Raw genomic sequence first — 14,362 nt, forward strand, 5'->3', positions numbered from 1 at the left:
TAGTATACTGTATAAAGGTTTAACAAAATAAAGTCATCATGCAGCATGTTGATAATAGCCCTGCAGCATCATGTATATGCATATATGCATATGCATATACATGACATGTGTACTATCAATGAAGCCCCTGCAGCATTAAAAGAAAAACATTATAGTACCTACCTATCAAATGTTATACCTTCCTCCTTCGTGGACTCATTTCTCTGATTTTGTCAGTTGAAACCCGCACAATGAACTGGCATTTTGCAAAAAATGTCTTCACATGCAATGAACTGCAGCAGTGACTTGACCTCACCAAGATGGCGGTGCTCTCCTCCCATGAGGAACCACGTGATGTCTCCTCTAGCGATATAACTCATTGGTCTCACCCTAAAATCAATCAGAAAAAAATTGATAAAATGAAGCTAAGTCAATAAATACAACAATTTCTCCCGGTAAGAGGTACGATAAAAAATTGATTTAATGAAAAAAATTACTGTAAAAATTACAATGACTTTCATGTTTTCTTAATGCTAATTTTACGATAAAATCCTGGCAGTTGAAACAACAAATTATTTATATATAGAAATGTATTTTTTTAATATAAGTGAAATATCTAACCAGCTTTGTAGTTAAATTGCTGTTCTTAGAAACTAGAGAAGCGTTTCATACTGCGGTACTTTTAGTCATACTCTTCTGCAAGCCTAATACACAAAGTATATATTATTTAATACAGCACAAATCAAAATGTCAACGTCAGATTTCAATTTATAAAGTCCATATTTCATATGGAACATCAGATATTTGAATTTTTCCACAATAAACCAAAGAATTTTCTCACTGACATCAAGAATAAGCAATTTCAATTTCAGAAAGAAAAAGAGTTCTCTTCATTGTGGAAAACCAAACTAGAAGGAAAACAATACACTGCTCAGAGATGTATCTGCACATGCGCAGGGTCAAAGGTTAAGGCCCATCGACTGTAAACACAGCACAAACCTACCAGATTCAAACTTTAAACCAAACAAAAAATAATAATAAAAACTACAATCCCACTTGAGTCACTGAGACTCAGCCAGTTGAGCAAAAACTTGCACGCAAAGTCCCTTAAAAAATTTCACAAAATTAAAAACTTCCAACTCACATTCCGAACTGTAACGCTTCTTTTGACAGAAGAACATCCAAAGTATGTACCGGTAATCCAGCTCCAAGTTGGTCCACAGAAAAGGGGTGGGTCTAGATCCATTCATGGTCAGCAATGTCTGTGATGAGACTTAGGACTCTGGGGTTGACTGAGAACACTTTTCTCTTCTTGGACTCTATCTTTGTGCCTCAAAAAGAAAAACCTTCAAATAATGAAAAACACAAAATATTGAGGTTTTTAAACATCTGGGTTTGGATATCAAATAGATCTGACGAATTCACAAAAAAAAAGTTTTAAGAATGAATCTTACCTTTAGAGGAACTCCCCAACTCCCAACCATTAGACAAATGGCAGAGGTGAAGGATGAGATGTTCAGTTGTCACAATGTTCTTGTCAATGCTTTATTGCTTAGCATGAATGTTTCAGTAGAGAAGCAGGAGGAACCTGAAAGGGAAAAAGGGAAAGTCCTGATCAAAGGTTTAAGACTATTTGAGAAATGGTCAAGTCGCATTTTGCATGATTGGATCGTTACAGTTTTTACATTTATGTAAAACATAAGCTTCCACAGACTGAACCGATTCTCTGCATATGTAACAGTGATAGATGATTCACATGCCACCACCATGACGTTAGCTAACCTCACAGTCATTGTCAGAGCAGGTTAGCTAACCTCACAGCACTGCTCACGAACACAACACGGCTCATGAAATAAACAAGGAAAAATCACAACTTACACACTTTTCTTGTCCTAGTCGGTGAAAAGGAGCTGAAAATAAATTCAGTCCATAAAAGACCCTCTTATTTCATTTTCTTCCACCTCTCGGGTTAATGTGAGACAGCAAACCAAAGAGGCATTTGGTTTGCTTTGTCACAGATCATTTTGTTTAGTTGGAAACATTGTAGTGTAAATGTATATTTTCATAGTTGCAACTGTATGCCATGTTATTTCTATTTACGTATGCTATTATGGTTTTATACTCAAAGAAATTCCAAGTGAGGCAACTCTCAACAATGGCAGTAAAAGTTTTTCATCCTTATTAAGTCAGTAAGACATAAGTAAGTGGTCCACCCTCAAGTTCCCGCAAAAATCACAACATAGCACAGCAACTGCACATTAACATTGAGCCATAAAAACCTGTGCATTTGTCAATAAAAAGTTGTAAAACTAATAGCATTTGACTGTTAGAAGCAATATGGAAAATTTCCGTTAAAATAACAACGCCCAAGTCCTTTACAGTAGGATTATGTCTTTTTTCCAAATAAATGTAAAATAAATAAAATAAAATGTTACTAATTACAAATTTTACCAGTTAACTGATGAACAGAAACTTAATGTCAAAATTACAGTTTTAAACAGTTTTATAATTTACTGTCATGGTTCTCCTGTTTTTTACTGTTAAATACACAGATATATTTTTACAGTGCAGTGACGTGATAACATCTGCCTTCATGGATGACTGCGTCGATTAATGACACACGCATCACTGAAAACCCCCATGACAGTGAGATGGCCAGAGTGTCCATCAGTCCATTATCCACTCTCACAGGGCAACAATGACTGACAGACGCTTTTTACAGTGTCAGCTGAAGGAGGGCAATCGATCAATCATGCAGTTGATCATTCAACCAATCATTAAACTGATAAAGCAAAGCAGCCAAAAGAATTTATAGGAAAACAGTCCAAACTGTCCAAAGACAGTTTCATCGTATATCCAGCATCAACAGGGACACCTTTACAAGATCAAGGCAGAAACATTTGCTGCATTTGTTTAAACCTGGAAATGGCGCCATCTGGTGGAAGCATCAAGATTTCAGATTGTTTCATTCCACCTGATTGATTCATGCTTAGATGAATTAACACATTTGTTTGTCTTTCTCTTTGATCAAATGTGATCAAATGTGAACGTATTGTTAACTACTACTTTAAAGAGATTAAACATTCTGATTTCTCTAAAAAAGCCCGTTTTGAATCTTGCAATAAAATCCCAGTGTGGTGTATTAGTAATATATGGGGTTTCTTTATAAATAGTTTTGTTGGGAATGGGTTGAAAAAAGTCCAGCTCAATCAGAAAGAGTCACATCACAACAGCTGTTTATTTCACATTGAAGGACCCAGGAAAAGCCCAGAATGATCCAGAATCATGACAATCACTCAGTTACAGCAGAAACGTTCTTACGGGGGAGCTATGAAGAACTGATGATGTCATTACCACCTCCACAGGACCTCCACTCTCGCTCAGGGCAGAGCTGTTGCCCCCGACTGCAGTGACCCCCACAGGGCCTGCTGCTGCTGCACAGACACACAACAAATCGCAGAGAACATGAGGGCTCACAGAAAAAAACAACCCCCATGGGGGTAACACTTAGAGTCTGAAGAGTGAACGTAAAGTGTGCTAATTAAAATACTCATTAAGCTTCATTAACATACCATAGGGGCCCCCTCCTCAAATATGAGAACGTTCCACAGCTTCTTAAAAATTTTAAGAGGAATTTGAATAGAAAAAAGTGAGTAAATACTGTATGTTGAAACAGCTTTAAGATTTGATGAAGAGCATTGTGACTGTTCTTGGGGAGCAGAAACTTAGAACAATTCCCTAACCCTGATAAAAAAATAAAAGGAAAACTCTGAAAACACATCCTATACCTGAACGAATGAAACATTAAAATGCTCTACTCTTTACATAGTTGCATGACAACACAACCACACAAAAATTAAATAATGGAAATTAAATGTATTGAGGTCTGGATGTTTTATTTTTCTTTAAAATAAAGTGGAAAAACACACTACGCCCCTCTCACCCTCCGCGGGTGGTTTCTCCTCCAAGCTGGGGTCCTCTACCAGAGGCCTGGGAGCTTGAGGGTCCTGCAGTATCTTAGCTGTTTCTGTTCTTTTCTGGACTGAGAGGTCTGAGGTCTTTCCAGGTATCTGTTGTAGCCACTCCTCCAGCTTGGGGGTTACTGCCCCGAGTGCTCCAATTACCACAGGCACCACTGTCACCTTCACTTTCCAGGCTTTCTCCAGTTCTTCTCTGAGTCCCTGGTATTTCTCCAATTTCTCATGTTCCTTCTTCCTGATGTTTCCATCGCTTGGCACTGCCACATCCACCACAACGGCTTTCCTCTGTTCTTTATCCACCACTACAATGTCTGGTTGGTTCTCCATTACCATCCTATCAGTCTGGATCTGGAAGTCCCACAAGATTTTTGCCCTCTCATTCTCTACCACCTTCGGAGGTGTTTCCCATTTTGACCTTGGGGTTTCCAGTCCATATTCTGCACACATGTTCCTGTATATTATTCCAGCCACTTGATTGTGGCACTCCATGTATGCTTTACCTGCCAGCATCTTACATCCTGCAGGTCACTAACTCATCCACTTACTGTTCTCAGCACTGTTGTCACTTTAAACTGCCACTTTAACCATCTCATTGCTCTCTGCACTGTTTAGACTACTGTTATTCTTCTTATTATTGCTGTCTTTTTATCTATTTTTTAAGTCGTTTATTTATTTATTTTTTATATGCTGCTTGCACTGTGGGGTGAGAGGAAAGCAATTTCATCTGTGCTGTATGTCTTTATGGATGCAGTACATTTGACAATAAAGCCGACTTTGACTTTGACTTTGACTTATGTGCTGGATGGTGCGTTGATAACTGGCAGTGCGTAGCTGTTTATTGCCCGGGTCTTGTTCTTGCCATTGAGCTGGCTTCTCAGGACTTGCCTTACTCGTTGGAGGTATTTAACTGTTGCAACTTTCCTTGTTGCCTGCTCCAGGTTGCCATTTGCCTGCGGAATTCCAAGGTACTAGTAACTGTCCTCAATGTCTGCTATTGTTCCTTCTGGGGTTGAGACCCCTCCTGTGTGGACTACCTTGCCTCTCTTTGTCTCTATCCGGCTGCATTTCTTGAGCCCGAATGACATCCCAATGTCAGTACTGTAGATCCTCAGAATCAGAATCAGAAAGCCTTTATTGTCATTGTTACACAAAAAACTTGTGACAACAAAATTTCCGGTGCTCTCCAGCTGCTTAAACAATATAAATAAGTAATCTTCTAAAGGATGATTTAAAAAAAAAGTGTTTAACTGAAAAATATACATATGTACAAGCTACATACTTTTCAATATTGCCCTATATTGCACATGGGAATTGATAATATTACACATTGGCTTCAAATATTGCACGAGTTACAGATTTTTATGGGATTCACATTTGTTTAGGAGGTCGACTGCTCTGGGAAAAAAACTGTTCTTGAGTCTATTTGTGCGAGCCTTGTGGAATCTGTACCGTCGGCCTGACGGTAGCAGTTGGAACTGCTGGTGGTTGGGATGGTGGGAGTCCTTGATGATTTGCCTGGCTCTGCTTGTGTAGCGAGAGCTAGCGATGTCCTCTAGGCTGGGCAGGGGGGGAGCCAGTGATTTTCTGGGCCGTGTTGATCACCCTCTGCAGCGCCTTCCTGTCTGCGGCCGAGCATCCTGCATACCAGGCTGTGATGCAGTACGTCAGGATGCTCTTGATGGTGGCTCTGTAGAAGGTCACCAGCAGCTTCTTGTCCAGGTTGTTTCTCCTGAGTATTCTCAGAAAGTGGAGGCGCTGCTGGGCCTTCCCTACTGCCGCTGTGCTGTTTGCAGTCCAGGAGAGGTCCTCTGTGATCAGCACACCTAGGTAGCGGATAGAGTGGACCCTGTCCATGCTGACACCATTTATATAAAGTGGGGTGGGTCCACTCTCCTCTTCCTGAAGTCCAGGATTATTTCTTTGGTCTTGGTGGTGTTCAGGTGGAGGTTGTTTCCTGAACACCACTTTCCCAGTCTGCTGACCTCATCCCTGTAGAAAGTCTCATCTTGCCCTGAGATGAGCCCGACCACAGCGGTGTCATCAGCATTTGTTGATGATGGTGTTGCAGGGGTGGGTCTGCGTGCAATCCGATGTGTAGAGCGTGAAGAGGAGTGGGCTCAGTACACATCCTTGTGGTGATCCTGTGCTGATGGTGATGGTGGATGAAAGGTGGGGTCCAAGTTTAACAGATTGTGGTCGTTCTGACAGAAAGTCTTTAATCCATGAGCAGATGGGGGAAGAAAGGCCCAGGTAAAGCAGTTTCTCTGGTTGTGTGGATCAGGGAGTCAATGTCACGCTCGCTCTTAGCATATAGCTTGATGTCATCCATGTAGAGGAGGTGACTGATGTTGGTCCCATTTCTGAGTCGGTATCCATAGCCAGTCTTGTTGATTATTTGGCTGAGGGGGTTCAGACCTATGCAGAACAGCAGTGGGGACAGAGCGTCACCTTGATATATCCCACATTTGATGAACCCTTGTGCAAGTGGCTTCCCATTGGCCTCAAGGGTGGTTTTCCACAGCTTCATTGAGTTTCCTATGAAGGCTCTTAGAGTCCTGTTGATGTTGTACAGCTCCAAACATTCAGTGATCCATGTGTGTGGCATTGAGTAATAGACCTTCTTGTAATCAATCCAGGCTGTGCACAGGTTGGTGTGTCGTGACCTGCAGTCTTGAGCGACTGTTCTGTCAACCAGGAGTTGGTGTTTGGCTCCTCTGGAGTCTCTACCAATGCCCCTCTGTGTGTTACTCATGAATTGATCCATGTGCCTATTTATCTTGGTTGCAATGATGCCTGACATGAGCTTCCATGTTGTGGAGAGACAGGTTATTGGCCGGTAGTTGGATGTGTCCCTTTGAGGGATCCTTCTGGATCAGGATCAATCGCCCTTCTGTTAGCCATTCGGGGTGAGTCCCATCTCTTAGCAGCTTGTTCATATTACATTCACAATAGCTGAGTATTTATTTATTAGAAGTTAATTTTAAAATTGTTCCTGAGTTCCATTTTGTTTGAAGGACAAAATCAGTGTTTTTGTTGCCCTTTTACTACGAGCCCCTGCCCTTCTGAAATCCTGTGCTCGTCCCTGATCCCAACAATGCGTGTGATTTGAAGCAGCTCACATTTGTCATGTTTTCTTTATAGTAGAGATGGTGATGTTGCACATACTGTTACTGAAATTAACAAGCCTTAAAAAAAGCAAATAAAACTAAATTAACCTATGACAGAGGTATTTTTGCCATACTGAGAAATAAGGTGGTAAGATCATTAAGGAAAGCAAAAGCAGATTTTTCCCTTACAATAATTGAAAAATCACATGGAAACTCTAAAATAACACTGTAGTCTATGTTCATGGCAGTAATTCCTCTCAGGTGGCTGAGAAGCTCACCAATGCCATGGTTAACATCACAGCTTGGTTGAAGTACTCTTGTTTGCAGCTAAACACATCTAAAACAGTTGCAATGTTTTTCACCAAGTCCAATAATAATCTCACTGCTGAACCAGATGTTTTTGTTTCAGGAGAAAGGCTACAGATTGTGTCAGAATACAAATATCTGGGTGTCATAATGGACTCAAAGCTGTCTTTCAAATCACACATCAGAGGGGTCTGCAATAGAATCAAATTCAACCTCAGTAATTTTAGACACATTCGCCATCAGATGTCCACACAGTCTGCAAAAATGTACATGCACTCCATGATTTTCTCTCATATCAGTTACTGTTTGCCTGTCTGGTCACAGGCTTGCAATACATCTTTAAAACTTCTCCAAACATTATACAAACAAACTGTTAAAACTTTGGATAAAAAACCCAACATATTTCACCATTGTCCAATATTACAAAAACATGGATTACTGAGTTGGGACAACATGGTCAAATATTCAAATCTCTGTCTCATGTACAAGATCATTCATGGCTCTTCATTCCCTCCTCTTCACCAGTTTGTTAACATCCAGACAGCAGATCACAGCAGAACTGGGAGTGCAGTCAGAGGAGACTGGATCATTCCCTTCAGAAAAAGCATTTTTGGTCAGACTGCTTTTCTCTTAGAGCTGCTACTGAGTGGAACTTCACACCCGTAACTGTCAGAAATCAAAACACATATCATTTATTCAAGAGACAATTAAAAAAATGGCTCATTGACAATCAGAGTGTCAACACTGAGTAAACCTCCTCTCGCCGATACTCGTTACTGTCTTGTCTTTTATGTGCGCGTATGTTCTTACATTTTTCTGATTTTGGATTGTTTTATCACTAATTTGTTTTTCAGGTTAACTGCTAATTTTATAGAATACATTGTTTAATATATGTATGTAATGTTATGTAAATATGTAATTTTACTTTGATCTTTTAGGGTGATATTAACATCCACTCAGGGACTGCAGATGGAAAATAGCCCTTTGGCTAACTCTGGCATATTGACAGAAATGTTTATTATGCGCTGTCCCCTATATTTAAATAAATAAATAAATAAATAAATAAATAAATAAATAAATAAATAAATAAATAAATAAAAATAAAATCTGTGACATCTGCATCATTTGCCATGTCCTGTGTCCTGTTTCTCCTTTTAGTATATTTTTCCCCATGGTTTTGAGATAATTTAAAGTTAGAATCCAGACTGGCATAATGACCAGCTGATCTTTGATCACATTTTTTCATTAGTTAGCTGGATAAATGTTTCCTGCACAGATTTAATTTAATATTATTAGTCTGGCCTTTTAATCTACTTTACTTTTTCTCTAGTCGGAATTCCTCTTAGGACAAAAACAGCAAAAATGTAACTTGATTTGTTGGCAGAATTGCTAAAGTAACTCTGTTCATTTATGAAGACTAAAAGGATAAATAAATCAATAAAACATTAGACAAGTTAACTAAATTCCAAAAAGTGATTCATGCATCACAAATACATAAACTTCAACAAACAGACACATCTACAAGCGTGCACACACACACAAATACGATACATGCACCATGGGGTTTTGACAAAGTCACATGGGAGGAGCTCCAACAACCATATTTAAACTGCTCATGTGCACATGCGCGTTCCTGTGCATGAACAGCTGCTGCTTGTTGACAGGTGACATCTGATCATCCTGCATTTGTTTCCTCCACTACCACCCCCCCTAAAAAATGGTATAACTATTTGCAGTCAAGGTCACACTCTGAAAATAGTCTCTGGATCCATTGTTATTCAGGCCGGAGCTGTCGTCTGTGGGGCGAGAGTTTGGATGAAATGTTCTTTTCTAATCTTTTTTTTCATCTTTGCACTGATTGACATAAATGTACTTCCAGCATGAAAACCAAAGTAAAGCTCAGGAAGAGTCCTGGATCTGGCAGTATCACCTGCAGATCTCTCCTGCAGGACAGTTTGGATCTTCTTCCACCTCTGTCTGGTTTCAGTTGGTCAGCAGGGGGCGCCCTAGAGCTGCACAAACAGCTGTGCCATTGAGCAACCACTCACCATTGTTCAATGACATGTTTTGAGTGGTTTCGGTGTGCAGCTTCTCGATCATTTTGGCCAGAGGGCATCTTCAAACTTACCATTTTAAGGAATCTTTGAATCTTGCAAACCATCATCTTTTACTCTTCTGACAAAAGTCCAAAAATGAACGTTGCTCTGATCCTTTACCACTGAGTCCATTCCTCCATAAAAAGATGCAGCAGGACCTCTGCATCAGACCAAAAACTGACATGACAGAACAACCAAGACGAGGAGACATGTCACTGATCTGTTTACTGAGGTCAAGGACTTTTGTCACTTCAGCTGAATGAATCCTGATGTGATGTCACGGGGTGGAGGGGATGGGGGGATGTAATCTTCCCACTGCTGCCACGGAACAAGATGAGCATGCTGAGATCTGCTGTGTGATGATGAGGGACAGCAGGAGCGAGGGGGTCCTCTGAAATGTTTCCTACAGTCAGAGACCTCTAGAATAGCACCTAAGATTCTCCAGCTCCTCCAGGATAAAGATGTTCTGATGCCAAGATACTGGACAGCGAGGACAAGGCTTGAAGCTTCTGTCCCTGACTAAAATTCTTTACTTTCTGAGTCAGACACTGAAGTGTTTTCATATTCATACGTCTGTGAATTCCATCACCTATGATGGAGACAAGTTAAACAGCACAAACAGGATTTCTTTTGTTTCTAATGTCACCTGCTGCCCCCCCCCCCTCCCCCCGTTTCTTTCTGTCTGATTGGAAACTCTCTGAGGGGCATCCACCAATCTTAGGGAGGGGGTCTCAGATGTAGATTGCTCATCAAGAAGAAAACAAATGATCTGTAAAATAAAATAGAAGAAGACACGGGTTCTGTCTCAAACCTTCAGACTCGACATTTCTGTCCTTTTCATGAAAACAGTCCAGCCTTTTCATGCCTAAAGATGGTTCTGCATGTCCCCTCATTTTAGATCGGTTCAGAGATCTTCCATTTATAGATATTACCCTTTACGACCCCCCCCAACCCTCAGCCTTTGTCACTCCTCCCTTCATCGTTAGTGACAACTGAGAGACGAGTCAGGAGCTTATTTTAGTTTTCTTGGACTCACCCAAACGGACCCAGAACAGTTTTCCTGCCCGTTCTCCTTCTATCTCTGAGCCCAGCAGCAGTGAGGCCAGAACCAACGAAGCCATGGATGATGTCTACAAAGCAGCGGTGAGTTACAGCACTGGGGGGGGGGGGGGGGGGGGGGTCACCTCTGTCACCCCCTTTGCTTTCCCTCTCTGTGAGCTTTAGCTGAAGATTTCCAAACTTTTATAGTTTGGATTTTTCTCTGGGCTTTCTTTCTTACTGATTAAAACATAAATATCCAGTCTAGCAATATTTTTTGTGGTGGGGGCACCCCCAGCACATTCACCCACGTAACCTCTACAGGGACTGAGAGAGACATGTGTGGAGGGGGGTCAGGAAGACAGTGCATGTGTCCGCAGCAGCCTGTGGCTAGAACCGGTGCTGCTGTTAAAACTGCACCCCCCAACACCCGTTTTGCCTGTTGCTGGTCAGACACAAGTCTGTCGTGAAAGCATCCTTTTCACTTCCTGACAAATGGACCCCAGGAGCCAAAGCTGGGCTTCAGCAGGACTTCTACTCCTGACAATAGAACAACAGCTGAGCACCTCAGGCCCATTCTGCCTGCAAACAGGAATAGAGCTTGATGTGGGCGGTGTCACATTACAGTCCAACTGGACAAAGATCTGCAGCAGGGCTCCAGCAGAAGAAGGTCAGCACTACACTGCAGTCCAAAAACTCACAAGCTCTTCTTTGCCCTGCAGGTGGAGAACCTGACGGAGGAGCAGAAAAATGGTGAGAGAACTCCACTTTAGAAAACTTCAGAGCAGCATCATCATGTTCATGTGCAGCTGTGAACATTTTAATGTCCCTTCTGTACGCCTTTATACTTTGGTGTTTGGGGAGTCCCACAGGGCTCCGTTTCTGGGATCCTTTAGTTTTCTTTGAGAAGAACAATTTCAGACTGTTCAGAGATAGCGCTGCCATCCAGCATGTCTTTAAAATCACGCAAAGTCTGGATCTACATGATGTTCCACACATGGTCCTCAGTCACAGGGGCTCCTGTTACCGCTGCACTGAATTCCTAAACGTTTGCAAAGATTTGCTCTTCAAGCTTTAAGGCACTTTTTTTCTACATTATGTTGATGAAAGAATAGATGGAATAAAGCTTAAATAAGTCAGCCACAGATGAGACAAACAGTAAAACATGACAAGAAGTAAAGACCTTTGATGCCTTCAGAAAGACACAGAGACAGACGCATTTCAAAATGTAGAACAAAGAAAGTATGTTCTGTAGGAGGTGGGTTCAAGGTCATCAGCAGACCAGAATACTCCCTTTGAAATTCTGAGGAGAACTCACAGGAGTTTTACATGAGACATCATGATTTTTTGCAAAGTTCCAGCTGGTAAACAGAGATTGGCCTAACTGACAAGCGTCAGCTGATGAAAATCTGCCAGGACTGTTGGAGCCTCAAAACACAGAACCTGTAAAACACACACAGTTCAGACCTTATATGAAGAGAAGACAAGGCTCTGGTCCAGGAAGAGGAACTAAGGCAGTAGTGAATGTGGATGGACCCGGGCAGAGGAGGCAGACTATAGGATGTTTCGGAAGAATGCAGGTGTCTTCATGTGTCCAACAGAAGACAGCATTGTCTCTCTGCTCTCTGTAGTGTTTCATGAATTAAATCCTAACTGACTTTAAGGGAAAGTGAAACGGCTGATGTGTCCCTTCCAGAGTTCAAAGCTGCGTTTGACATCTTCATCCAGGATGCTGAGGATGGCTGCATCAGCACCAAAGAGCTGGGGAAGGTGATGAGGATGCTGGGCCAGAACCCCACCCCGGAGGAGTTACAGGAGATGATTGATGAGGTGGATGAGGACGGTGCGTTACATGTCTGGTGAAGAATGAACAGATGTGTTAGCAGCACTTATCATCAGCATGATATAATCAGAGATCTCAGAAAAAACTCCTTTCACGTCAAACATCTGTTTCTCCAACATGTTCACTTTCTTTCGTTGTAGATTTCTAACTTTTCTATCAGGATCTTCAGCATTTAGGGATGGGTGGACCCCGTGTCACGAGCTGCAGGTCTTGCCGGGTCATTAACGTGGACTCTGTTGACAGGCAGCGGCACTGTAGACTTTGATGAGTTCTTGGTGATGATGGTTCGCTGCATGAAGGAGGAGAGCAAAGGAAAGCCAGAAGAGGAGCTGGCTGAACTTTTCCGCATGTTTGACAAGTGAGTTTTTGGAACGACAGAACTCAAGTTCAAAAAGAAAGCCCTCAAACTTCTGTGTCGGACTACGTTAGAAATGAAGAGCATGTCAAAGCACAAGCAGTGCAATCTTCTGGCTGGATCAGGGAGGACAGGAGCGAGTGCCGTAAAGAGAGAAGGAGATCTGGTTGAGGAGTCCCCAGAAGAATCAGTCAAACATGCTTTTTTTCAGTAATTCAGACAAATGATCTTTCATTAAAGATCCCATTAATTGTCATTTCAGTCAACAAATTGTGAAGTTCAGATAAAGGCTTTGTCAAGTAAAGTTGCTGTGAAGCATTAAAACGTTTTTCAACTACAGTAAATGTCACAGCTAATAAAGGAAAATAAATTTATGTAGTTACTAGTTACTTTTGAAAAGGATAAATATTTAATCTAAACAGAGGAATGGATAGAAATAAGTGTTTTTTGGAAGTTCTTGTAAAATCTTTGACGTAAATGAAAACACTGCCTAGAGGACAAAGGAACCTGGAGGTTTTTCAGATTAGCAGCTAGCAGACAGACAGAGGAGATAAACCAAAAGGGTGCGAAGCAGTACTTAAGTTATTTGCGTCACTGTCACGTTCTTTTCATGATTTTGATTGAGCTGCTCAATCAAAAACAGCTGGTCGCTTCCTGGCTCCCTTCCTGCTGGACTGTCTGGCATCTGGCACAGAGATTCAGTTTTTCTGAGGGAGATTTTATATTGTTGAAAATTGGTGACTGGGTCATGCGTCTTTCTGCGTTGTGATTGGTTGGATTTTTTTGTAAGACTGCAGAGTCAGTAGTATCTTGGTGGGTGGGTGGGGGTGTTTTCTTGCTGTCTAAGACAGTCACTGAAACAAAAAACAACAGACTCCAACATGACCCTGACCTCACCCCCCTCTGTGTGCAGGAACGGAGACGGCTACATCGACCTGGAGGAGCTGAAAACCATGCTGGAGTCCACCGGAGAGTCCATCACTGAGGATGACATCGAAGAGCTGATGAAGGACGGAGACAAAAACAACGATGGAAAAATTGATTATGATGGTGTGTGCTCCAGGACTCAGTGCTAGGATCACCTTCGTGTTCATGTGTACATGCACAGGCATTCATGACTTATTTTGTCTTTGACAGAATTCCTGGAGTTCATGAAAGGTGTTGAGTGAAGGTTCTGTTGGTGTGGCTTCATCATCAAATTTCTTCATGTTTCACTGGCAGCGACCTCCACACCCCACCACCACCACCACCACCCCTGACAAACCTATCGCCCTCTGGTGGGCAATAAAGTGTTGTGTAAAAAGACTGTTTTCAATAAAAGTATTATCGTAAAAATGACTCCAGGTCTGTCATCCCTGAGGGTGTTTGCAAGTCAGTTTTTTACAAAAGCAGGTTCAAGTCCAGTCCTATCGATCCCATTAACCAGAGGGAGGAAACTGTCCTGTGTTCTTACTGACGATCATGTTACTGCTGCACTGAATTTCTAGGACAGCAGTCAGTCTTCAGCTCCAGGTTCCATCTCAAAAACTTGGACTCCCAGGCTGTGAAGACGATAAACCAAAGTCTGTCAGACAAGCAGTCACCTCACCCACAGGTGAAGCCCACACTGTCTGCAACACCTGAACTGATGCCTATAGATAACTTTAGCTTACCTTATG

General features: G+C 41.8%; 1 protein-coding gene and 1 long non-coding RNA gene across 2 annotated transcripts; one reads left to right on the forward strand and one right to left on the reverse strand.

The window, feature by feature from the left end:
• Nucleotides 1-736: 736 nt before the first annotated feature.
• LOC144993887 (uncharacterized) lies at nt 737-5,128 on the reverse strand. The gene is made up of 3 exons (XR_013657164.1): nt 3,301-5,128; nt 1,434-1,567; nt 737-1,325 (listed from the first exon to the last, which is right to left on the reverse strand). It is a non-coding gene; the product is annotated as an uncharacterized LOC144993887 (long non-coding RNA).
• Nucleotides 5,129-10,439: 5,311 nt separating this feature from the next.
• LOC101171215 (troponin C, slow skeletal and cardiac muscles) lies at nt 10,440-14,042 on the forward strand. The gene is made up of 6 exons (XM_023957073.2): nt 10,440-10,611; nt 11,229-11,259; nt 12,203-12,349; nt 12,593-12,707; nt 13,618-13,754; nt 13,842-14,042. The coding sequence occupies exons 1-6, from the start codon at nt 10,588-10,590 to the stop codon at nt 13,871-13,873; spliced, it is 486 nt and encodes a 161-aa protein (XP_023812841.1). The 5' UTR covers nt 10,440-10,587; the 3' UTR covers nt 13,874-14,042.
• The last annotated feature ends 320 nt before the right edge of the window (nt 14,043-14,362 follow it).

Source organism: Oryzias latipes, chromosome 7 (genome assembly GCF_053564925.1).
Source record: "Oryzias latipes strain Hd-rR chromosome 7, Olatipes_Hd-rR_3.1".
Classification (NCBI taxonomy): domain Eukaryota; kingdom Metazoa; phylum Chordata; class Actinopteri; order Beloniformes; family Adrianichthyidae; genus Oryzias; species Oryzias latipes.